A 26,675-nucleotide genomic window follows, 5' to 3' on the forward strand; every position below is an offset into this window, starting at 1 on the left:
ATCTCAGGTCAGCTTTTCACTTACCAGTAGTGATTTACAAAGAAGCTGAAAATAGCTGGTGCTCTTACTCCTAGTCTCAACTATTTTGCTGTGAAAATGACCAAACATGGGATCAGTTCAAGTTTCCCAGCTTTATGCTGACGTTGCTTTAGAATTTTTGGTACCCTGGGGTATTATACCAGGATCACAAGCTTTTTGTCCAACATTACTTTTTTAGTACTGGTTTCAATTGTATTGCTCTGAGTTCTAGATGTCAACAACTACACTTTTTCATCCCTGCATCTTAATGTTTTCAAGTTTTGTATCTGAAGAGTACACTTTAGGACAGGTCAAAACAAGTACCAAGTATTTGTTGACATTTTTATCTCCAGCTTTCCCATATTTTTTGGATCTGATACCTGCCTGCTTCACACCTGAGCACATGTATCCATCCTGTTGTCTTTTAACCATCCCTGTTGTTGCAACTATGCTGTCCTGCCTCCTCTTGCATCACCATAATGCCACAACAGAGTCGGTTTGGAGAGACAAAAGGCTTCAGAAAGATCAGAGCCCTATCTCTATCAGATAGACGAGTGCAGTCTGTGCAGCACTCAGATTGTGGACAGATAGCCAAGGCCAGACTTTCAAAGATTCTGAGCTTACTTGCATATTTGCAACAGAGGTGTGGCAAATGTACTGATAACCACTAACCTAAGATATGTTCTTGTTTTGGTTGGATCACCTTAATTGTCCTGCACACTTTTTGGTGTCTTGCTTATTTTCTCATGAATCTGTTGTCTGCCTCCATCCTACAGCTCCCAAGTCCCATCATCTCAACCTTTCCTTTCCCAAAGGACTATGCCAAAGGGAGTGTCTGATGATCCCCATCTACCATAGCTATGATTAACTGCCACACTCGCCATGCCCAAGAGTTATTTTGCACGAGCAGATTTTGAGCCATGTGTTAAATTAGGTCATAATTTGTCTACAGTGGTTGTGCCTCCAAAATGTGATACCACTTCTAGAAATGAGGAGAGGTGCCCATTTACACATGCATCACCTGTGAGTGACTTTGGATTGTTTCTTTAGGAGAGGAAATCCACTGTTTTCCCACAGCTAAGGCACACAGTCTGTTTCATAGCAGAATTATTTTTCAAGGGTGTTCTTCCTTTTCATATTTTACAACCTTTGATTGCACATCCAGAGCTTTGGCTTCCTCTCCAAGCAGCTGCCTTGCCAAGCCATTTGAATTGTGACAGTTTCTGAGCTGGAATTTCCAATATTTGAAATTAGGAACTTGGCTAAACCATTCACCGAAAGCCTTTGGGTAGCAGTGATTTGTAAGAACTATAAACCTGGGACAAACATGAGTTCAAGTTCTTTGGGCAGAAGGGCTATTAAGTATACCCAGAAAATATTCATATTGCTTGATGACTTTTAAGGGAGCATTTAACACGTAACGGCTGACAAACAGTTGAAATTAAGTCCTTTAAGAATGACCAAAAGGTTCTCATTATGGTACGTTGTGTCAATAGGGATCACGGGTTTTATAGATCTAATGGAGGAACTACAGTTGTATTCAAAGAGCTGTAGCAATTCTCTTGACTGTTTTGGTGAATGCTTGAAATACCACTCTTCCCCCCTCCGCTCTTTTTTTTTTTTAAACACTGCCCGCCCCCCCCCCCCCCCCCCCCAAACGCCTCAGGTAATTAATTGGAAATGACCCAGTTGCAGTATTGTCAAAGGTCTGACTAACACCCATCAAATCCAGGAAACTCAGACTTCTTGAGCGCTCCCCCGCTTACCTCGTGCTGTTGTGCTTAAGGTATTACTGGGGTCTACAAAAAGTGCACGATCATATATACTGTACCATATGTTCACAAATGCCAATGCACAGCAGCATGAATTAAGGATAGGATTTCAGTCTTCATAATGAAGAGCCTTGCTTTTATGAGTTCAAGTCAGACCCTTCACGTTATTTTAACATAGATTTTGGTGTTTAATTATGTAATAAGATTTACTGCAGTCATATAACAGATGTTGATTCAGGGGCAGTGTTTCTCATAAATTAGTTCTGAAAGGATTTGTTACTTCTGGGTCAGCAGATAGGTCCAGAGTGCAAAGAAAAAGGGGAAAAACAATAAACACTGAGTTGAAGGGTTTCTTGGGATTCTTTCTTCAGTTACATATCCACATATTTTCATGATCTTAATGACTATAGCCACAGGAATGTTTGCTTTAACACTAAAGATGGCTCAGGCCAAAACCCTATATCCAAACATCTGCAAAGCATGGGAAAGTTCAAACTTCGGGGCTCTTTATTTTATGACCCTGGCCGTTAATTTTTCATACTAATATGACACATTTTTTCTAGGGCTCTGCAGTGGGAATCACTGCAAACTCTAGCAGCACCCGTAAAAGTTTCATCTTCATGTGTTTGTTGTCAGACTTTGTGTATGAAGTGCAGCTAAAGACCAGTGTTGGCCGAGGTAGTTGTCGTCACATACGTACACTGAAAAGGAGCACCCACCTTCCTTTGAAAATTCAGCCTTCCCATGTCTTTGGAAGCAAATCATATCAGTACATCCCAGACCAATACATATCTGGTACATCCAGACATGCTAGACCTCTTTATAATACACCCTGCTGGTGATGTTATCCATCATATAACTAAAACCACACAACATTATATTCATTCTTCTATAGTTGTGGTTAAAGGAGCTATTCCATATTAAAATATTTTTTCCTCCCCTCTATAATTTAGGTGCAGACGAATTCCTTTGAGACTGAAATCATACTCTTTATATCTTATTCTACTGAGAATACTTTGGAGGAAAGGAACTGAGGCACATTTAATAGTGCTGCTAGCGCTTATAGGGCAGTTTTAGCCTGCCAAGTGTTTTACAAACACTGGTGAATATTCACAATATCCCCCCAGTTCAGGGTATGAGAGACTGAGTGACCTTCCTGAGGCCGTACGAGGTGTTATAGCTAGAGATGCACCCATAACTTTGTTCATTCGCTGCATGCTAAGACTGCTCAACCTATAAAACCATTTGCTGAACTTCATCGCCTTTGTCTTGGAAAGTTTATGGATTTCATACCTAAAAAGCTCCTCTAAGATGAATCCCAGCTATTAGTAAGAGCTCTGAAGTATGTCCCTGAACAGCAATCATACAGTGGCAAACTGTGAGCCCTGGACTCCTTGCAGAAGTAATGTGCGAGAGGAGGAAGAGCCCGTGGCCAGCTGCTGAATCTCGGCCAGCAAAGCAGCGCTGAACCTGCTCTGTGTAAGCGCTTGGACACAGCCCGGTTCCCGGAGGCTCCCCACGCTCCGTCCCCGCCACAGGGGAGGCCCTCGCGAGTGCTGATACACATTTGTACCAGGCAGCGCTGTAAATTCAAATAGCACTTTCCAGACTCAGGCTCAAAACTCCTCTTTTTCAGGAGTAATTCCATTTAAGTCAATGGATTTACACAATGGATTTACTGCTGCCAGAAGAGAATCAGGCCTGTAGCAAGACACACATTCTTTGCCAAGAAAATCTCAGAGCTAACTACTTGAATTGTGCAGTCGAGCTGCAGGGAGGTCAAGTGGACAGACGACGGGACTGGGACATACGGGAAGTCCCTGGTTCAAACCTCAGCTCTTCAAATGTCGTGCGGTGTGACCTCTGGCAAGTCAGTTCATCCCTTATACCTCTGTTTCCCCGTTTTCCTTTGTCCGACTCGGCTATTTAACTTGTAATTTGTTCCAAGAAGGGTGCTTCACTTCACATGCTGGGATGGGGCACTGACACCTCTCCTCCCCCTTGCTGGAGGACAGTCTCGAAATCTCTATTTCCTCACATCACTGACCCTCAGCTTCAATATCCACAAGTGGTGTTACACGAGACCGTCAGCAGACAGGCAGACCTGTCGCTCGGTTGGATAACACCATCCTAACGCTGTCTTGGGAGGACTCTGACACTTCTTGTTCTTTCACAGTCAGGGTTGGGAGTTGGAAGAAGGTCCTCATTTTGAACATTTGCTTCACAGTCCTGATCGCTAAAGATGCTTTAAAATGAAAGCTTTGACCCTTTGGAGTGGGGCTGTGAGTTTGTGATGAATTCAGCTGGCACTGAATTTGGGTGACTGGCATGAAAAGCCTCAAGGACTGGAATTTGGGTATATATGTGTGTGGGTATGCATGTGTGTGTGTGTGTGTAATTTTCAGAAGCAGAGTCAGGCCAAGAACCAGCACTCCTGAAAAGCTCCATCTGTTTCTTTCAGCTCCTTCCCACAGCAGCTTGGTCGCTATCAGTGGCAAAAGTCCAGAGTCACTTGTCAAGCACGAAGCTGCCAAAAATCATTAAAACACAACGGTCACCCACACCCTGTACCAGCCAGCTGTAAAACTGTTTCAAAGAGGGTCTGATAAACACATATATGCTTATAATAGACCAGATAGTCATGTATTTCCTATGTGCTTGAACCGAACAACAGCATGAGATGCTGCAATCAGATATTCTTGCCCTTTTCTGTTGTGGCAACTCGCAAGCCTGTTTGATGGCAAGGGGAAAGGGAACAAAGCAGGTGGCTAATGGGCTGTTTTTCTGTTTCAGTGGAGCATGACAGAGAGTTTCACCATCAGCGCTGCCACTACCGAGAGTTCAGGTTTGATCTCTCCAGAATCCCAGAGGGGGAAGCGGTGACGGCTGCCGAGTTCAGGATATATAAGGATTACATCCGTGAACGCTTCGATAACGAAACGTTCCAGATTAGTGTCTACCAAGTACTCCAGGAGCACCCGGGAAGGTGAGTGACCCACAGGCAAACCCCGATGAAAGCGCCAGCACAGTATGTTCCTTCAAAAAGTTATGTCCAATATTTTTAGAAATGCTGGTGCCATCAAACATGTCTGAAGAGCTGGGCTTAGGCATCAGGGTGGTACAGTGAAATCTCAGTCAACGCTAATGCAGCGGGCACGTAGCTGCCGTGTCTGGTCAGCCGCCGAGGGCAGGGGGAGAAGGTGCCCTGTGAGCCTCCACGTGCCCCAAGGAGCATCCCGGCGCTGCCACTCTTGTCCCCGGGAGCAGCCAGGAGCTGAGGAGCAAACAAGCCTGGCTGTGTGCTAGTGCAGGAAAAGATCATAAACTCAGAGTATTTCAAGATTTCTGGAAGACCTACCCTCTTCCTCCTGCTGCTTATGGATCCTGAGGTGGCAAACCCACATCCAAATGCTTTCTTTCTAATTATAGCTTAATTACTAGCCTTTATTACCGAAGGCGTTCAAGATCCCTAATTAACAAAGACAGATGACACCATGCTTTTTATATTGACTGATTGTTTTGTGTGTGCAAAACTACAAGATGAACTATTAAATCCAGTCCAAGCAATTATTAATGTATGCCAAGCTCCCTGACAAATCCTCCAGGGAACTTGAATAAGAACATATGTTCAATTTTCTCATCTGTTTTTAGTTCCAATTAATCAGCAATCCCAAACCATTTATCAAAGGCACTTAGTTTCATTTGCACATATTTCTTTTACATACAATCCTACCAAAAGTGAGATTGCATTTATTTACATGAAAAGTATTTACAGTCACATGCTTGTCAGAAGTTATCCTCTAGGACTACTAAATATGGGGTAATAATACTACAGCCCTAATTTAGGTTTATGAAAAGAGAAACACTAGGGATTTAAAAAGGGAGCTTTATATTTTTATTAGAGCTAGTAAAAATGCAGAAAAAAATGTTTTGCATTTTTTGATCCATTAAAATATGACAGGAAACCTTATCAACTTTTTTGAATGGTGAGAATTTCTACCAGCTTTGCTGTATGGTAAAAGTATTTAAATACATATGTGTTTTCTTCCACAACTGAAATTCCAATTCTATGGGTCAAAACTCATGGTTCTCTTGGCATTTCTAATGACACAATTATTTGCAGGGTTTGGAAACTATGCTAACATTAATCTATTTTTATGAAACAATGATAATTCAAACTATACATTTTAACCAGGCTTTCTTAAAGGAGAGGGCAACAAGCCACAAATGTGCGTAGGACCCATTAGATGCTGCTTACCACAAGCATTTAAGTTTGTTCCATCTTAGGCCCTTCCAGAGATAGAAGCCTGCCTTTGCTGTATTTCTTGAGTAGGTTATACAGGTACAAGCCTGCAGGGATGACTTTTCACTCTTGGGAAAAGCAGAAATAAGATGTGCGTTGGCCTCACCAGTGTGTCAGGGCATTAGGGAATTGCCAGAAACCTGTTCTTGGAGCAAATGTCCTTCCTCATCAGATGCCAGGGAAGTTCTCCTTCAGATCCTGATTAGCAAGATAGGTGCCCCCTAGGAAACTTACCGACAGAGTTAGGATGACATTTCTTACCTTAATTTTAAGATGATACATCCATAGGTTTGTTAAAGCTAGGTTCAGAGAGGGCTGCAAGGTACCCACTGGGAGCGTCAAGTGTTTCTGCAAACTGTCTCCTTCACAAATTCTTATTCCTAAAGCAAAAAATGAATGCAAAGGGCAGGCATATACGTGAACCACTGGCTGGAAGAGGTGAGGAATCTTGCTAATTATACAGATCTTCCAGCTATGAGATTAGATGCAATTTTACAGCGTCATATTCACCACAGGAACACTTTTTTTAATGAGTGTTCACGCACATTCAGCCTTTGCATACATTTTGGCACAGGCAATGGTGAGTTTTGAACAGTTTGTCCTGAAAAAATATTCCTGTTAGTTTGGATTGACCAAAGGTAAAAATATTGTCCCTAACATTTGTAAAAATATTTGTTCTTTTTCTGCATTTTTCCACTGACATTTTCCAACCGGCTCTGTCACAGACCAGTCATCCAAGTCGGTGTGTCATTGGGCAAGTGGAGAAAGAAAACAAACTCTCTCCAATGTTGATCAAAAAACACCCATTCACTTTGATGCTTCCTTGGCTGTTTGTCTCATCCTGAGCAGGCTGGAAAGTCAGACCCATCTGACGTTGTTAGCAACAAGAGCAAAACAAAGCCAAACCCTTCCCCCCACGCAGGCAAGAAAACCTTTCCTCGCATTTGGCTTTATAGATTCCTCCCCCTAGAGCACGGCAGGTACAATGGCCAACAAAAAACCAAATGGGTTTCCCTCTCCCTGTGCTCTTATGATGTTACAAGAGCAGCGGGATCTCCCAGGAGATTGCTGGAATTGCCTTTCGGGATCTGAAACAGCAGGCATTCTCCCGGCCTGTACCCCCTCTGCAACGTGCACCTTGCACCCTGTTTAAGTGCACCAAGGCACAGGAGCTCAGTGCCAGGCTCCCCAGAGGTAGCTACAGCATCGCCTCTCCTTCGGAACACAGCAACACGCAGCAGAGATTGGGACAGCTTCTAGGGCCACAAAACCAGCACGGGATGCAGCTGAAAAGCCCAAGCTGAGGCTGACTGAAGATTTTTTCCTTTGAGGGTGAAGAGACCATTAGATATACTGAAGGCTTGATTTGCAGTTAAACCTCAGATGAGCCCCCAGTTTGGAGGGTGTGATGGTGTGCCCTCAGTTCAAATAAACCATAAGTATGAGCAGTTCAACAATTAATGACTTGCTTTACGAGTTCAGACAGGTTGGCAGGTATCTAACCAGCAACATCTCTTGTCTGCAATTTATTGTCGGTGAAAAATACAGGCATAGGTCTTTCCAGACAAACAGCTGCACCCACAGCTGACTATTTCTGAAATCCTGCCCCTCAATAGTACCAACATTTGAACACAGTGTGGAAGGTCTCCTCCATCCTCCTGCTCACTCACGGGCAGACAGACGCCTAACAACCTGGGCAGTAAAAATGAGAGCCCAGCTCCATCCTGTGTAGTAGATGGGATGCCACTCTGGACTCTGACTAACAGAAATTATAGCTCTGTCAAACTGAACATATTATTACAGGTGTTTATAGGAAACCAGACTAAAATATCAAATATTCTTTCTGACCTTTCCAAATCTATGAATTCATTGCTTTTCAAACTGGCAACATCTCCTTTATAAAAAGGCACGTACAGTATTCGTTAGGCACAAAGCATCAGCTATTCACTTTAAGCAAACAAGTACATTCATGAACAAAAATGTTCTTAATATCATAAACACTGTGAAAACAGTTGATGTTTTGACTAATATAACATGTCTCAAAGCTTTTGTGTGCATAACAAAGTCCAGTGACTCATGTCCAACTTCTGTTTGGTCTTCACGGTTCACTCGCCCAAAAGCCTGGGAAAGAGTTTTATAAAGCCAGCGACTGGCTTGAGAAGGGTGCTGAGCAGCAGGACGTCAAGTCCCTGTTTGTGGTCACAAACCCTGCTAGTGGGAACTAAAGGTTGCCATCAGGGAGCCGGGTCCTGCTCGAGCCTCCATCTCCTCCCTCCTGGCTGCTGCAGGAAAGCAAAGCAGATTCCTGTGCTAGGGAGCGCACATCACAGGGCACAAGGCTTGCTGCAAGGTGTTGAAGGTCATTTATCTCGGGCATCTACCCAGGAAACATGTCAAAATAAAGCTTATGGATATAAGCCTGAGAAAAATGATCTTCGATACTTCTACAGTGGAATCATGAAACAGTTTGTGAACTACTTTGCAAAAGAAATATCCATTACCCTCAGACTCTCCACTGTTGTCAGCAATGGCTAAAGAAAGAACTTCAAAGGGACGTAAGTGCTGAAGAGACACACAGGTATGTAGTGGGATTTCTAACAGCAGCCAAGCAGGTTGGATACCCAACTCCTATTGCAACTGATAGGAACTTGTGTATTTTCAAAAAGTGCCCATGCAGTTCTGGGGCAGACTGTCAGTCAGGGCATCATCCTCAATTTATTAACCTGAAGCTGCAGAAAAAATGCAGACTTTGCAACTCCCCTCAACACCAGAGCTTGATCCTGCCCATCTGTCTGCACCTTCAGAATCTAAAATACCTCGTCCCAGAGTTACATCTCCAATTTCATTGGACCCAGCACTCGCACTGTGGAGTAAATCCCAACCCCTTTGAAGTCGAAGGGAGTTTTGTTACTGGAGAGAATAAAGCCAGGTACTTGACCAGCCTTTGGTAATTGAAATGTAGTTGCTACATGTTCACTTTGTGGCCATTATGGATTTCACAGGCTTCAAAGGCAGTGAATGATTTGAATGCTCATGTTACTAGCCCTACAGAAAAATAAGACCTTGCACGATGCATTCCTGGGTTTGACTTGCAGCTGGAACGCTTTAGTTTGGGCTTCAAACTACACCACTTCTGCACCCAGATCAAATCTGAGCCCCTCTCCAGACCCCTTTCTCCTGTTCATTGGAGTCTGTTTCCATGTTGTGGGTTGAAACTTGTAATTCTAGTAACTAAGAAAGGCTTAGGCCCACCCAACCCGTGAAGCAGATGTGCCGCCTTTTTGGAGCTTTTTTTAAGTACCAGTGTGATTGTTCTAGGGATGGTGCAGCAAAGAAGGGTACAGTTTGTTTTAACGTTGTGCCCCAGCACCATGACGGTATCTGCAAGTACTAGCAGCATCTAGAAAGGTACTGACGATAGCTTTGATTTTTATTTTTTTTTTTTTTTTTTTTTTTTTTTTGGTGACTTATCTGCAAGTCAGTTGATAACTGTACTCATCTCTTAGCAAGTAGCAAGGGAACTTTAGCATGGAAACCCTGTAGCTCTCCAAGAACAGAGCTGCATCTACTTATCTCTTTCAGACCATTCCTAAAAGCCACTGCAGCCTGCAAAACCTCTGACAAATCTTGAACTCACTCAGCAAGGCACAACTCTTCACAGGCACTTGAGTAGCTGCAGGAGGCATTTTGCATACCCCAGTGGGCTCTCGCTCAGCTAAGCGATGCACTAATGAACAGTGATTCAATGCTGAATAGAAACAGCTGTATGTAAAGTGTCAGAGATATGTATATAACCTCATTTCTCTCAGCACTGCTTTTACAAGAGGCTTCATATTTAGGAAACATGTTGCATCTCTCTGTAACAAACTCCCATTGCCACTTTTAATCAGTCTTTGAAACCCAGATCTTACCCTTCTCAAACACTACATAGGAAAGGGAACACGACTACTAGAAACACACAAAACAATGAAGAATCTGCTGAAATTTTAAAGTTAATGTAATTTCTCCCAAGATTCAAGCAAATTTACACAGATCTGTTTCACTACCAGTACAGCCAGTTTTCAGACCAGTCCCTGGAAACTGCCTCCCGCAAACAGTATTCCTGCTGGGGCCGTCCCTTCACGTGGAGGAGACCCCAGGCTGTGTTTGGCTGGTGGCTCCTCCCCGGGGGCACCGGGAGGGTTTTTATCAGCGGGGAGGGAGAGGGAAGGATAAGCAGGGGATCCCAGGCGCGCGGGGAAGGGAAGGTGTGGGAGGAGGGCTGCATCAGGTCTGTGTACAGAGGGTGTTGCAAACGTGCCAGGGAGAGGCCCAGGGAGATTCTGGGGCCCTCTCAAAGTAGGAAAGTCTGAAAAATATTTTCCTAAGCTTGTCTTTGGACAGCTGCAGCTGACTTTAAGCAATGACACCAAGCAAACTGGAATCTGGATACTGCAGTTTTTTAATACAAGCAGATGTCTTCTAACCCCAGATCTCCTCTCGCCCTCCCAGGGTGCCCTTTCTGCTTTCTCCTCCCTCCACCTGCTCAAACCTGGACATGAATGGCCCCTATTCCCCCATGCCAGCTCTGTCCTTGGGCTGCCTGTTAGTAAACTTGCTGTCTTGCACCATGCCTGCAACCCAAACAGCCCCTCTAGGGTTAGAAAACCAGTCAAGAGGACAGAATTATGCTCCTGGCTCAGTGGCTGTGGTCTGCATGCCAAGTCAATAAGACGTTGAACATATCTGTGCCTCAAGTGTTTCCCACTTTAAAACGGAAGCGGGAGGGTTGACCCATATTTATAAAGCGATTCGAAGCCTGTTGCAAGATGTCACAGCATGGTTATTGTTTAAAACACTGCTAGATCTGTAATTTCTCAAACTAGCAGGTAGGGATTAGAGTGGTGAAGCTGCCGGGCAGCCTCGGTGTGCTCTTTGGGCCGGCAGATTACTTGAACGCAGGCAGAGGACTGCAGGACCTGCTGGCGGTGGCCCTGGGCTGGCTGCGCCAGGGCACGGCCAGGTGAGCCAGGGCTCCAAGCATGCCCACAACCCACAGTGCCAGCACGTCACAGAAGTCAGCTTGGCTTGCAATGTAAAGAAACTTCCTGAGAGTCACCGTCTCTTCCACTGCCTGTCTTCTTCCCATTTATTTTTATCCCATTTGGAAGCGCTCATTGGTGTTTACTACCACTTGTCAACCAGAAGCTTGATATAACAGAGCTGACAAGGTGGATGGGGAAAGTGAGTGAAGAAAACAGACGCAAAAGCAGGTGCTCTTTGGCAAAAGGCCTACCCTAGAGCAGTATAGACCTTATAGTGTTATTAGCTTATAAATGCAGAGTTTCATCTCCTGTTCTCCCTTGCTATTGCAGAATTGCCAACTTGCATATTTTCAGTGAGTCTCTCTTAGTCTATGTTCTTTCTCATGCCCCAGCTCATCAAGGCAGGTGATTAGGAGAGTTGCTGCACTTCGGGGATTTTTAGATACATTTCTACTGTTTATGGCTACAAACCAAAGTGCATCCTAGAGGCTGAAAAATACCCCAGCAAAAGGCAAAGAGCCCATACATACTATTTTCAAGAAGCTTCTTGGTTGTTAATCCTTTTTCTTATCTTAGAATCACTGCGTTGCAATGTGGCAATTCTCTTCCTCACTGTTTCCTTTCAGGATACTCTTACTTGCCTTTTCTGTATTTTGTCTCCCCTTATTTCTCCACTCACCCCCACAAACCTCATGTCTTCCAGTCCTTTTCTCTTCCACTAATCCCCTGTGATTCCCTTTCTTACCCCACTCATGCCACCCGCCCTCCACATCCCTGGTCACACACAGCCCTTTGGCAGCTTCAGCCCTTCCACCTCCATCAACGCCAGCCGCTTTCCAGACACGATCTCACATGCATCCTCCTCAGCCACCCTCACTTTGGAATACTTCTTACTCACCTTTGAGTCCAGAAAACACCAAGTTCACTAAGGAATTTTCATAGACCACACAGCAGTTATATGACCTGTAGACAAATTTTTGGGAGTGCTAATGGGAGATGCCTCTCTTTTCTGGCATCCAGTGCCAGACACTACCAAAGTGATCAGTAGACAAGTGCCAACCTCCTGTCCTCATCTTAAGCTCCATCAACAGCCCAATGCTTGAGAAAACTGAGCTGAAAGCCCTGAGTTTTATCATTGCTAAAAGCTTTGACACTCCCGCTGATGTAAGTACTTTGAACACTGAGCCATTTTGATGTGGTCTCAACAAAACATACTTGTGGTCTGGATCCAGACTTCATCATTTATGTAACTCTAATCTAGACATTAACATTTCCATGTCCCAGTTTAATTTTCTGTAAAATGAGGATCACGTGCCTCTTCCTATCTCTTGGCCTGGTAAGAGGTTCAGTATGCTTTCTCACATGCTCTGAAGTTCTCAAATGAAGGGATTGAACGCAGGGCCAAGGAGCCACAGTGCTTTTCTGCCTCCGGGTCGCAGAGCCATTATTCACATTACTCAAGAATGTTCTAAATACGCGTATGCTTGGTAGGCAAGGTACCAGAGGGTGAGATGTGCACTAGAAGCCTTTTCCCTTTGTGCTTAGATCTTTATCTCAAACCTAAAACCCAAACCAGCCACATTAGTTAGACTTAACTTGCACTGTTTCATATGACAACTCATTAGACAGGAGCCCTCAAAGCAAATTTTGTTTAAGTCTAAGCAGAATAACCTTTCTTTGCCACATTTATTATGTCTTGGCCAGCAATGATGTCTAAAGGGCTTGCTGTCTATTAGCCAGTGATTTAACGCTGTTTGCCAAAGTCTTTGGAGAGCGGGGCATTTCACCTAAAGGGAGGTTGTTCTTTTTAAAAGAACAAGAGGGTTCTTTCCATTGGAACAGGTGACACAATCTCAGGAGCCTCTGCTTGCAACACCAGTCAGCTTTTGCATCCCATCCCTGGCCACTGCTGGTGGGCCAGAGTGGAAAGTGCTAATCCAGGAGTGCTTGAACTTCTCCAGAGAGCATCTGACATGGGGCCTTTTTGGGTCCAAATGTTCCAAGTGTGTGTGGGAAGGACATTTCCCTTTAGTGGGTCCCTTTGATCTCTTTCACTTCGGGCTTCCCCTCCAGGCCTATTGTTTGCACATTGCTGTAACTACAGGAAAACAAACGCATTATACAATTTCCCAGACTGACTCACCCTGGTACTTGATGCCTCATGTTGTCTGGTTACCCCGATTGCATCATGTCAGCATGGGAAGCTTAAAGGCTGGTTTTTCTGAGTAATACTGAAGTTGAGCAGTAGCTAAAAACAAAAAAGTTATCATTATTGCTATTATCTTCAACCTGCAAAGTACAAGGGAGAAAAACCAAGCAAGCCAAGTCCCTATTAACTAAACCTTGTGTGAATCATGAGTTCCAGTCAGGGGCCATGCTTAAATGATGCAGTATGTGAATATAAAAACCCTTTACTTCTGGAAACTTGGACTCAGCCATTGGAACGGGCCAATCCGTACTACTCCCTCGTTCCCGGCTCCTCTGGGATGCGTTTTGTTTGGCGTGTTGTAAACAGGGAAGGGTGGGAGGTGTCCATGCGGCTGCGTCATGCACAGCGGGAACAGGGCCATTGCTTCTGGGTGGGGATGAAACCCCAGGAAATTTGTGCCCTGGTTAGAGTTCAAGCATCTTACGTTCCTGTAACTAACGTGTATGTGGAGGGAGGGGATTATCCGTAGTGTTCATCTTTAGCTGTCCTAGGTGCACCCAGCAAAGCTGACTGAGCTTCAGAGAGCAGCTCCCAACACCTGGGTTGAGGCTCTCCATTGCTGCACCACGGCCCCTTCCTGAGCCACCCGCTTTGACTGCCCAAACATCACCAAAATACTCCCCCATAGGACCCCCATGCATTAGCAAGAAAGCGTTGCAGGAAGTTCAATTCTGATGTAGGGCTGCTTCCACAAACCAAAACTTCGTTTAAAAGAAAGCAAAACTCCCTCTCCTATGCCTTCCTCCATGGCAGGGATGTGCTGGGCGAAGGGAGGAATTGCAATTGTTACAATCCCACGCCTGCAAAACATCTCTTGCAAGCATCAGACCTTGCCTCCTCTCTCTGAATTGAGCTGACACAAAGCCACTGCTTTCCCTCAGGCTGCCACATGCAGCACTAATTGCACCCTCGGCAGCATTAGCTGTATCTACATACTCAGCCGTGTCGTATCCAAAGGTTAACAGCATCACACATTGGTGAGGAAACGACAGAATCCTCCTTTTGTGCACGCTGGGCAATGCGCTCACGTGCTCTGTGGGAACTAATTTCAGAAGTTTAATTTCATGTAAGCCAGCATGGAGCCAGAGGTGGTGACAACCATTAGCTCACAGAGGAAAGCCATCATCTCTTATACACCCTGGCCCACAAAGGTTGAAAGGAAAGTAGATAGTAAAAACATTGCGATAAAACTCCATTTCTGTTTTGAGTCAGCTGTGTGGGACAAAAGCCTCTAATTTCTTGGTATCTCACAGGGAAAAGAATCACTAAAAGCTCCAAGACAAAAGCCTCTACGCCGAACAGCACGTCTCAGATTCATTTTTGATCACCTGATATTTCGTGCAAACAAGAGGCACTGTGTAAACTAAATTACATATATTTATTTGCACTGACAAATCAATAGTGACAAAATTAATAAGACCTTCTTTAAGCTTTGAGGACATGATTAAAGGATTTTCCAAGGATATTTCTTCATTCAAAAGGATATAATTACACTTAAACAAGTTATCACATTTGTGCACTGTAAGTACAAAAGCAGCTCTTACGGGACTTGTCTAGACACTTCCACCGTGTTTCTTTGTTCTTCTTGTAAAGTAATTTTTTATAAAGGAACTGCACTATCCAATTTTTTCATCCAAGTTTTATCTCTCTCAGTTTCTGATAAGAGAAGATTCCTTCCTTTACAGAACCTGTGTTTTCTCAAATTTTCATTTTACAGAAATTTGCCAGGAAATGTTTTGTAAATCCAGAATGATTTCACCCTTTTCAAATGCATGAAATCCTTTCTATTTCTGACCTTTCTCATTTTTCTCGTATTAGTTCTTCAACCAGAATAACCCAGCAGTGGCCTTTAAAAAATTCAAGCAATGAATTGAAAGAAAATTGCCACCCAAAGTAATGCAGAGCTGTGACTGTGCAGAGGGTTATTGCCTCAATCCATTATCTGTAACCTCAGATGAACAAATTTAAAAAACCATTACATATGTTAATATATGCACACCAGTGTTCCAGCTGGCTTGCACCAATGCTACAATTATGCATAAAAGTCAGGAAATTATGTGTGGAAAGGATAATGAGCAGCATTGTCTGCCCAATTACCAAGTTTGCATATGCAAACAATAATTTTGCAAATCTGTGCCTGGCAAGTATTTTTTCTGAAGTTGCATCAGCAGCTCTAAGGTTAACTGTAGCAGCAAAGTAACTCAAAACCACCTCAACTCTGCTTCAACCCATCCTCCCTTTTTAAAGAGAAGAAAAGCACTTCATCTGAAGGTGATTAGACGGGAAAGCACGCCAGCCCAGCTCTGGCATAATCTGCCTATTGCTGAAATGCCAGTAGCTGGGAATTACGCTTCTTTTTTTCAGGGATTCGGATCTGTTCCTGCTCGACTCTCGAACAATCTGGGCTGCAGAAGAAGGGTGGCTGGTGTTTGACATTACTGCAACCAGTAATCACTGGGTGGTGAATCCCCAGCACAATCTTGGCCTGCAGCTCTCCGTGGAAGGCATCGATGGTGAGTGTCAGACACCAACGTCAATCAGTGAGTCTCCCTTTCAGGTACACGATCCCCGGCCAGGGGAAGCCTTAAGCATTCAGTGCTCTTCCCTTTAAATAGGATTTCTTAAGCGTGTTTTTCCTGAATTTTCCTAAGATGCAAACAATAATAACAGAAAAGTAATCCATAGACATATTTCAGGTTGAGGATGTACCCAGATGCTTTAACAGATTGGTAACCTGCCTGCAGTCATTTCAGTATTGCCTATGTACACATCCCTGTCAAGGTATGTATACGCTGCTGGCTGATTTGCACGTAGTGCAATCCAGTCAAGGAGAGAGGAAGAAACTTTGCTGTGTGCAAAAAGACGCAACTGAGCGATGTAGAAGGCTGGCGTTTACTAGCACAAAAGTCCTTTCAAATCCAGAAAACAGCTAGGAACCATTTTATCTTCCTTTGTGGCAGTAGAAAGTAAAGTCCTGCCTGGTCTGGACTCCAGGGTCTGCAGCGTGCTTATGGTACAAACCAATGAGGTTTGGCAACAGGTGGGAAGACCTGGCTCTGAAATAGCTCGAGAAAGGATGTGTTTAGAACCAGGTGGGGAATTTTCCTAACCAGGTCTTAACTAAAACGTCATGCTGCTTTGTCTTAAAGTTAAGATTCCTGATGTTCACTTGGAGACTTGTGCAAGGAAACCAAAGTATCCTGGATCTTCTGGGGGGGTTCCCAGGACCTGGGACCGTCTGGAACTGCCTGGCTGCCCCACAGGAGAGGTTAAGCAAAACCCAGCTCAAGACTATTATAAATATTCCGACTGTAGTTATCTAAGGACATACTTTCATTCTCCAGATATGCATCTATGATATCACTTGCTATTTTATGCAACACTGAATGTTTCCAGTAAGTAGTATTTTGCATAAAGACTGTACAAAGCAGTTTTGAAACAGGCAACCTACAGAGAGTCATTTACATGAAAGGGTGATTTTACTCATACGAGACCTGCACACAGAGAGGTGCACAGGGTTTGTTTTAACCTGCCCTGAGTGATCAGTGTATGCAGAAACCCAAACACAGATACAAAGCAGGAGCTTCACTGTGGAAGTTACTAGTCCCCACCCCAATGACAGATGACTTTTGCCATCTTTGCTTAAAGATTCAAATGCAACCTGATTTACAAGTTAATTTTAACTCTTAAAGCTAAAACAGTAAGGCAAATTAACAGCCAAGACAAGCTTAACCCATTTTCAAACACTTGTCTTTGGTTTTAGTTTCCAGTTTGCCTCCTAAAGGAAATACTTGGAAGTACAGAAGTTGTGTCCACAATCATGGCACATTCGTTCAGTTGTGGTTCACCTATAGGAAAACCATCAAGACCAGCCCAGAGTCCACAGAAAAGCAATAGCTGGAAGTAGGCTTAATACCTCTAAATGCTGTGGATACTACAGTATCATACTCTCACCCTTCTACTGATAATGTCTTCTTATCGCTCTGTCCTTCTCCATCCTCACCTAGGAATTTTACAGCAAAGTCGATCCCTTTTTTCAGCATTAAGAAGGAAGGCAGCTGATTTACATGTTACAGATTTCAATGGAGACTTTTCAGGATCCTACATCCAAGGAAATCCTGTAACTTTGCACAGACTTACAGTAACTCTGTCTGCTCTACCGGAGCAATCAGGAGCGGACAGTTAAAGCATACAGCCAGATCTATCACAGAGCTTTCAAAGGCAGAAATTCCCAGGTTCAGTGATAAGTGCATTCTCATCTGTTACTCAACTCAATGAAAATTAGGAATCTGGTTTCTTTTTACGCTCCTGAAAAAGCTACCTGAGTTTGTAAAGGGTTGAAATCATACACAAAGTGACTTGCTGCTTTCCCAAAATAGATTAACAAAATACTTTAATCAGCCTGTCATTAAAGCTAGAAAAAACAACTGCAGTGTTTAAAAAGTAAATACAGAGATACAGGAGCTGATTGTCTGCATGTCTTCTGTAACCAAGTCCCATGGCAGCACACATTCGCACTCACATTTCTCCACCATACATGTGAATTTTATTTTCTATTTTGAATGGCAAGGACATGTCCTTCCTTGCTCCCCAGGTTTCATTTTGGATTTATACCAACTGTGTACGCTAACAAGAAAGCTGCTTTTACACCTGGACTTCATATGAAAATCATATGCTGCAAACACAGCGGGATTTTGATGCAACACTATATGCTTGGGCAACCCCCAAAGCTTTAAGTGAATTAGAGAGGGAGGAAAAAAAACCCCCAACCTCTTTTCTTTGTATCTGTCATTACATATAGAGATGTCTAACCATGAAGCCAATACAGTCTATGTAAAAAAAAAATCTGACATCGCAAGCACTGTCCAGATGAAATTATACAAAAGAAATTAATTTAACTGATCTTTGTATTTCTTTATAATCTTGCTGAATAAGTCTATCAAATGTATAACTAGAGTGGAATCAAAGGGTATTTGTTTACTCTCAGAAAATGGGGATGAGCTCAAGCAGCAAGCAAAAGAAATGTTGGAGTGACTCGGTAGCCTTCAGCGAGCTCTCAGCCCAGCACCCAATGCACCTTGCTCAGCAGCAGCACGAGGGAACAGCAGCTGCCCACTTCGGTTTACTTAGTTTATTATTTAAGATCCCATTTTTGACAGGATTAAAAAAATCAGCTTCATAAAAGCAGATAAAGTCATGCTCTCTGGTTCAAGAGCACAGCTTTACTTCTTTTGGGAGAAGTTTATCATTGTCTAAGGGCGACTACACGTGTGTCCTTGTGTTTAACCTTACTTTCTGGATGTATAGGAACAACAGAAATGGATTTTTTCCATCTTTATTAAAAAGAAATATGCTACTTCACATACAGAGCATTACATGCCTTTTTTCCCCCCTAAGGAAACATTGCCACCATAATGGTCTTGAACATGACATGTTGGTGTTACATGAGGAATTCATTGGTCAAATGCTACTTATTGCTGCACTAATGCAAATCCATTAAACGTATTGGTGTGAAGCTGGGTCCCCTCCCTGCATGCCGCTGACCTACTCTCTAGAGATACGGTAAAAGTAAAATAATTTACACTGGACAAACCACAGTCGTAGATGTATTTGCTAGTTTAAACAGCTTTGGGAAGCAGAAAGGCTTCTTTGAAGGGGCAGGAAAAGCCGTAGGAGCAGTATTCAGTGAGCTCTAACTCCTGCAGCTGAGCTTGTTTTCAGGAAATAAGGCTTCGATCTGGCAAAGCCTGAGCACAAGTGGAACTACTTATATATTTAGCATTAGCTACTTGCTTAAGCACTTTGTGGGCTCAGCCTCAAATGTTTAAAATGAAAACTGTTTGGACAAGTTTCTGGAAAGGAGCTTAAGCAGAAGGTGAAGAAATTGTTGATGTGTGTTCACATATAAATCTACGTACATGAGTTTTTGCATTTGCTGTTTTCACCCTAGCTTTCCTGGTGCCCTGAGATGAGTTTTGCTTTGCCTAGCCTGCGAGGCCTGGCCCCACTCCTCTGCAGACCGTGCCGTGGGACCTGGCCACACCAGGCAGCCGTCCTGCTGCCAAGCTGCCCGGCTCCCATTAAAACACCTCGAGAGCCAGTCCTCTCCACACATCCCATGCATTGCAGCTTGGGACTTGCTCGCTGGGCTGCACACTTTTAGAAAAATAGGGAATGGACTCCAGCCAAGGCCGGTCCGTTTCTTGGCCTCAAGCTTTGACCACAGCCCCCTTTTCTGGGTCTGTCACCTTTACCGATCTTTTGGCCACGTGCAAGGGCAAAGATGGAAACCGTTCCATAGAGGCAATAATTTATAAGCCCTGGCATTTACTTTACTCATCTTAAAAACAGCAGTTATAGAATATTACCTAGAAATACTTCAGGTTACCAGCTTTTCACACAGTGGTCAGAAACTGGTAAGACAGGGAAATTTGTCGGTGGACTGTTGAGCCCCTCGCCTGCTCTCCCCGGCCAGGCTGCCTTGCAGGGCTTCTCTGGGAAAGCATCAGCTGTCCTCTGGCATATTTGCTTTGCGGCTGACAAGGCCCAGCTCTGTCCTTAGCAAAAGGATCACAAAAGCCATTAACGTAACTTTGACTTAGCAGCAGTACTCAAGTAGCTCGGAACAGAATAAATCTGGATATCGCCCCTGCATTTCACAACAGTGCCCAGACATCGTTTGGATGCAACAGGGAGAATGTTAGATGTCCTGCTGCCACCCGCTCCTCGCATCTTTTGTAAATAATTGATTTCATTCTACAGAGAAATTACCTAATCATCTTTTACCAAAAATAAAATTATTTTTAAAGCCTGGGATGAAGGAAACATGAACAGTAATCAGCTGTTTTAGAACAAAGTTATCGCATACAGTAGTGCTGAGATAAAGCAATAAGCAAAATGTCCCTAAACAGCTGAACTATTTGTTTCTCTCAGCTACAGTATATCTGGAACTCTGTCAACATTTCATACAAGGCATTTTTATTTTAAGTTAATAACCTTCCAGTGGGAATTTAGTGTTCCTATGGGCTGAGTTTTATGGTTCCTTTTATAGGATCTCTTCAAATTATAGGTTGGTGAACTTAAAGAAACCCCTCTAAAGAATGCAGGAAAAGTTAATGCTAAGCGGATTTAGGGTAAAATAATTATACGTAGGACTATTTTATGTAACTTTTACATTCAGATATAAAATGAAGTTAGCTGTGCTGAGCTGCTCTTGTCAGAAGCAGCTTTGCCGCTTAAGTCCAGGCCGTTGGTGGATCAACGCATACAGGCATGCCTAGGCATCACCCTTACCAGCCAGACAGCAGCTCTCCTCCTTGTTACCCTTACTATGTCTGCTGAAAATGAAAAGTTACTGCAGGCCCTCTTATCAGTCCATTCTGTTCTTAAGGGCAAAGCATCAATCCCAAACTGGTGGGTCTCATCGGAAGGCACGGCCCGCAGAACAAGCAGCCGTTCACGGTAGCCTTCTTCAAAGCCACCGAGGTCCATCTCCGCAGTATTCGCTCCACGGGAGGGAAGCAAAGGAGCCAGAATCGATCAAAAACGCCAAAGAACCAGGAAGCTTTCCGGGTGTCAAATATTGCAGGTACATTGTGGGTTGCCGGGTCTGTCTTTCTGGGTGTGGGATAATGCTGTGCTGGTCTTGACACTGGGTGGGAACAGTTTCTCCCATACTCAGCCTGTTCATTGTCTCTTCGGTTTACCAATAGTGCTCTCTTTCTGGTTTGAAACTACTTGGGATTAGGGATTATTCAAAAAAAATTAGAAAAATAATGTTTTTTTGAAACAACGTTAAACTGAGGGATTTCTTAATCCACTATTAAAAAAAAAAGCCATCTAACCAGAAGATCTTTTCTCCCACATGAATTAAATTCTCACTTTGAAAGGTAAGATAATGACATTAAACCAATGAGTAAGTGATCAAAACGATGATATATTTCAGTGGATCCGAATCAAAATGCTGTAGGTTTTCAGAGTTTGTGATTTTAAGTTTAGCCCCCAAAAAGTTTAGCAGTTCCAAAAGTTTTGCATGGATGAGGGAAACCCACTCAGTGCTCAGGATAACCGCAGCTATTTTGGGGGGAGCTGTGCTTCCTAATATGGAATAAAACTCTGCCAGGCATTTGAAATAGAAACATGGCTTAATTATGAGATACCTTGGAATAACGGGCCCTTGGTGCCCTTCCCAGCAGGAACCGCAGTGCAGGGCGAGCTCCGCTGAGGGCAGTGGCAAATTCCAGCTCTATTTCTGCGAGCACTTCACTGAACGGAAGGAGAGCTTGCAAGAGGTGGAAGGAAAAGGTCAACGCAGGGCACAATATCGTCTTCATGCCTCACCTTTGCCTTGGGTTGCTGGGGTTACCTGCAAGGCTATGGGAGAGCTCTCTCCTGTCAGTCTCGTTGCAGCTTCCTGATATTTAATCAGGTCATTCCTGTCCTAGAACTAACGATGTTTTTCTGCAGCCCTGGTGATAGGTGTGGCTTCTCTGACCTGACCATATGTATGTATTTCGGTACCTCTCACCGAAATCCTAGAGTCTCTTAAAATGGTTTTCCATGGTTTATGTTTCCAAGTTCTGGGTTTTGCAGTTCCCTGAGCATAGATGGTCTGCAGTTTAAGTGTACATTTTTTTCATCTGTTTGCTATATCAATTCTATTTTTAATGGATGGGTAATGGACAAAAGAATTTCTTACTTCCACGATTAGGTTAGAAAAGTCCCTGTAACCAGTGTCCTACTTCCAGCTTGGGGACCCCATGTTGAGTTAGTTTCCAACAGCAAGAGCTGAAAAAAATATTTTCCAGTACTTCTACTTGGGTCTCCAGTTTCCAACAGCAAGAGCTGAAAAAAATATTTTCCGGTACTTCTGCTTGGGTCTCCAGCTCAGGCTGTATATCCAGCAAGGACACAACTTTAAAAATGCATTGATAGTCGTGGGTGTTCAGATCCATGATTCAGACCTATGCTTTATTCTTCGGCTTTAGCACTGTTACCTATTGTGAGAGGTCTGTAATCTGGATCCAGCAGCACTGGACAGAGGAACAGACTTCACACTGCCTTAAGGTCATACGTTGCCTTTGTAGGCCTGAAGGTGCAACTATCACCAGTAATGCAGGCAATTCAAAGACAGAAATGTAAATGGCGCCTTTCCCTATCACTCCTTTCACAGATTCTCATTTTATATAGTAGGCAACAGTCAGAGCAAGCTGCTTTTTGCAGGGGAGAAACGAAAAAAAAAAAAAAAGAGAGAAGGAAAAAAAAAAGCTATTTTTCCAAGCCTTTTTTGGCTTTGCACAAATAGCCAGAGGGGCATTTCATGTGTATTGAACCCAGCCATTATTTTATGGCTAAAACTGAAAATGTTTAAAAAAAAAAAAAAGCCAGAAGTGCAACAGATGAGCAGCAATGCCTCACTCCCTGTTGGGGCATTGCTGAGGGCTGCGGGAGCCGGAGCAGCCCAGCCTTACAGACCCCCCTTTCCCCCTGCGCAGAGAACAGCAGCAGCGACCAGCGACAAGCCTGCAAGAAGCACGAGCTCTACGTCAGCTTCAGGGACCTGGGGTGGCAGGTAAGGGCTGTGACCGACCGGGGTGTGAGCTGGAGTGCCTTTGCACATCACTTACTGACCTCCAAGAGCGAGAACAAGCCAATAACTGTTTGGGTTTTTTTTATCCCTGGGGGGAAAAAACCCTTAAGCCTTTAGCATGCTTAAGAAGTGCTTCTGCAAAGTTAGGGTGTACAAATATTTAGTGTGACACTGGCTAGAAACTCAACACACTAGGTCCTTTTGAGTGACTGTGGCCCCCTGAATTTCCTCTGGCAGCACTGAACGCACATACAGCTCTCCGTTTTCATCTATCAATTCTTTTAGATCTGGTTAAAGACATTTTCGTTTCTGAAAGCTTGTACCTGCATTTCAGCGATGGGTGAAGTGATCCTTGTGGACAGCCAGGAGGACACTGCTGAATGGATGAACAACTAAACCCAGCTACATTATGGGCATGTTTGCAAAGTAGGATATGTCCCTCCAGGAAAAGCAGCCGCTTTAGAGGCGTACCAGATAGCATTAGAAAGGCCAGAGGACCAGATTTTTATTTTGCAGGCTACTGTAATTGCATGCAGACGTATGAATTGTTAGATTTATGTGCTGTTCTACTTCTTGTTTCACTGCACCATATTTCTGTCTTTCTCCACAATCTAATATCTTCAATTTAATCAAGGACTGGATCATCGCTCCGGAGGGCTACGCTGCGTATTACTGTGAAGGAGAATGTGCTTTCCCGTTGAATTCATACATGAATGCTACAAATCATGCCATTGTACAGACACTGGTAGGTGCACACTGTAGCTCCTAGTACAGAGTTATTTTTGATAGGTGCTACTCAGAAATAAGTTTATACACAAAAAAATCTCTAAGCTAACAAGAGGAGGAAAGTCTGCATTAGCTCATTAAGATGCCTGCAGCATCTGGCTAAACATATCTAGCCAAGTGGCCTGAATTAATAGTTGGCTAGGAATTACCCTGTCTTTGTTGCAAGCTTTGACATGCTCTCTCTAGTTTCAAAGGGCCCTATGATAGACATGTTAATGGTGGTATAGTCCCACTGCACGGGAAGCAAAGAGCAGGACGTGAGACCCGCTATTAGCATCTCTTGGAAAAACTCTCTAAGAATCCACTGTAGGCTGCCGGCTAAAGAGGATTTGGGGGCAGACTGAGGAATGGGTCAGCAAATCTCAAAATTACACAGCCCAGCTGCTCTGTGGGTGTATTTGTGTTATAAAATTGTGCAAAGATGTCCAGATGGGAGCCCAGAGCTGGCGTGTCCTCACGACACAGCGCCTGTGCTCAGGGGGACTGTTGGCTGGGGGCCACCCAGCCCCAGCTGTGTCACCAAAGCCAACGCAGCACAGCTCTTGGCACAGGCCAGAAGACGTTGCTGGTCCCAAGTACCTCGGCTGTGCAGCACCCCCAGCTGACCTGCCTGGATGCCCTCCCTTACCCAGCTCAGGTCCAGCTCAGCAGCTCCCTGCAGACATCAGCAGGGCACGAGGAGGCTCACTCCACCCTTTCATCTACATCCCATGTCCTGTGCACATCTAAGGGCAATGTTGCAAAAGGTATTAGGGAAACTAGAAGCATCCACATTTCCAAGGGAAGAAATATCCGAGTGTTTTTATGCTGGTAGATTGCTTTTTCCCCTCTCTCCTCGGAGGTCCCGCAGCAGGGAGCGCAGGGGACCCAGAGCCCTTGGCCCCAGCTGGGTCCCGGTGCTGCCAGCGGCAGCCCAGGGCTGATGGGATTTCTCACAAAACCTCGCCCGCATGTCCTGCAGAGTTTATCGTAACTGGTACGCTTCTGCAGAATGCTGACTGCTCTGAAAAATGGGAATTCTCTAATAAAAACCTGCCTCACTGGAAGATTTCCAACTAGATCTGACTTGGGTGCGTGCGTCAGGCTCTGTACATGCAGGGGACATCTCAAGACATTTGTACACAAAGCCAGGTGTTCAAAACATGTCTGAGTGAGTGTAGGGGACAGACAAAGTTGCCTGGGAAAGAAAAATATGGGGGAGGAGAAGAGAAAAGTAAATCTTAACATGCCTCTACTTTCATTCCCCAGGTTCACTTTATAAACCCAGAGACTGTGCCGAAACCCTGCTGTGCTCCTACACAACTCAATGCCATCTCAGTACTCTATTTTGATGACAGCTCCAATGTTATCTTAAAAAAATACAGGAACATGGTGGTACGAGCATGTGGCTGTCATTAGGTTTGTAGGAAAGGAAAAAAAAAAAAGTTATTTGTAAAGAGTGGTTTTGTATGGCTATGTGGGGGAGGGGAAAAGGTTAGCACTCCAGCAATGGGTTTAAAAAAAATCCCAAACAGTTTTTAGGACTGGGCTTCTGAAAGTTCAGACAATGGAACAGTTTCTGGATCTAAGTGGCATTTGAACACATTTTGTTTTAGTTTATTACAGACAATGAGCTTGTAAACTGAAACAAGCCAGAGAAACCATTTAAAACCAAATCTGCCTACAAAATTGGCTCCTACAATACATATTTTTGCAAATGAGTCTTTCTGAAGATTGCAAACTCACCAGTGCTGATTGTGAGTTAAAAAATAATAATCTATCCAAGGTGAGAATGTGCTGTGACTAATAAGCATGTGTAGTTCCTGTAACACAGTTTGCAATAAAATAAGTGAACAAAATATACCTGGAGTGAACAGGTATTTTGTTAGAGAATTATTACCTCCATCCCTCTGTTTGCTTCAATTTCATAAGCAAAACCAAAGATTAATTACATGCAACTTCCAGTTTTAAATTATAGTAGCAAAAGCTATATCTGGATTGACACAAATTCAAAGGACAGATCAGTCTAAGAAAAAAAAAAAAAAAGAATTTTCTAATTGGCAAGCAAAAGAACTGAAGAAAATAATTCAAAAGAGCAAGACTTTTTGGGTATACTTTTTTCTGTCAACGGGGAAGGAAATTTCCTCTAGCAACCAGGAAGAATTTGAATTTGCTATCAACTTGAAACAGGAAAGCAGCAAAATGTTAAGAAACAGGGATTAAACCTAATGTTTAGCTGGGGTATCCTATGCAGTTACGGAGTTGTGAAAGCCAGCTAAAGATCCTGCTCCTGTTTGGAAAACGTCCACTAACTTCACTGACAGAACCAGTTCCGACGCTTTTTTGAGAATGTGGAGGCTCAAGTGCAGAAGGTGCTGTAAGCTGGGACGTACACCCAGCACCACACAGATTCAGCTAGAAACAAGCTAAGAAACCTTATTTCCCAGGGTCAGTGTTTACAATAAAAGCCCTGCCCCATTATTGGCTTCACCTTTAAAAAAAAAAAATCAAAAAAAAAAAATCCCTTTCAAGAGCCACACCAACAAGCTGGAACCAGGAGCAAGAAAGTGTCCCCTCAAGGCTTTTCTTTTTCCTTCTTTTAAAGTCACAGGTTACACAAACATCACACTTACGTAATTAAAACTCAATTAAAGTTGCTGTGAATAAGAATACAAAGTAGCAGTAACCAATCAAAAACCAATTCAGCGCTTTGGCATACAAAAGTAGGATTGGCATAAATTTCACCAGGGAGATGAAACAGAAAATTCTGTCCAATAAAACACCAGGTCCACAGCACACCCAGCTCTAAATCTCCAAACTTCAAAAACCTAAACCTCCAACAGATGGGTCCAGAACATCATAAATCCCTGGAGATGGTTCTCTCTACTCAGTGAGTGGACAGGGCGATGCAGCCACAGTGGGAACTTGGCTCCGTATCTTGCCTTAGAGGAAAGTTAGAGAAAGAAGATAAATGAACGCAACCGCCCGATTCTGG

At 43.7% G+C, this 26,675-nt stretch overlaps 1 protein-coding gene across 1 annotated transcript in view; it reads left to right on the plus strand.

The window, feature by feature from the left end:
* Window positions 1-25,099, plus strand: part of BMP7 (bone morphogenetic protein 7) — a 45,232-nt gene extending 20,133 nt beyond the window's left edge. Inside the window, exons 2-7 of the mRNA XM_075721151.1 lie at window positions 4,584-4,776; window positions 15,691-15,839; window positions 20,717-20,914; window positions 22,821-22,897; window positions 23,550-23,660; window positions 24,950-25,099. Of these exons, the coding sequence (XP_075577266.1) occupies window positions 4,584-4,776; window positions 15,691-15,839; window positions 20,717-20,914; window positions 22,821-22,897; window positions 23,550-23,660; window positions 24,950-25,099 (878 nt within the window). The remainder of the gene's footprint in view (window positions 1-4,583; window positions 4,777-15,690; window positions 15,840-20,716; window positions 20,915-22,820; window positions 22,898-23,549; window positions 23,661-24,949) is intronic.
* Window positions 25,100-26,675: the final 1,576 nt, after the last annotated feature.

Source organism: Pelecanus crispus, chromosome 14 (genome assembly GCF_030463565.1).
Source record: "Pelecanus crispus isolate bPelCri1 chromosome 14, bPelCri1.pri, whole genome shotgun sequence".
Lineage (NCBI taxonomy): Eukaryota > Metazoa > Chordata > Aves > Pelecaniformes > Pelecanidae > Pelecanus > Pelecanus crispus.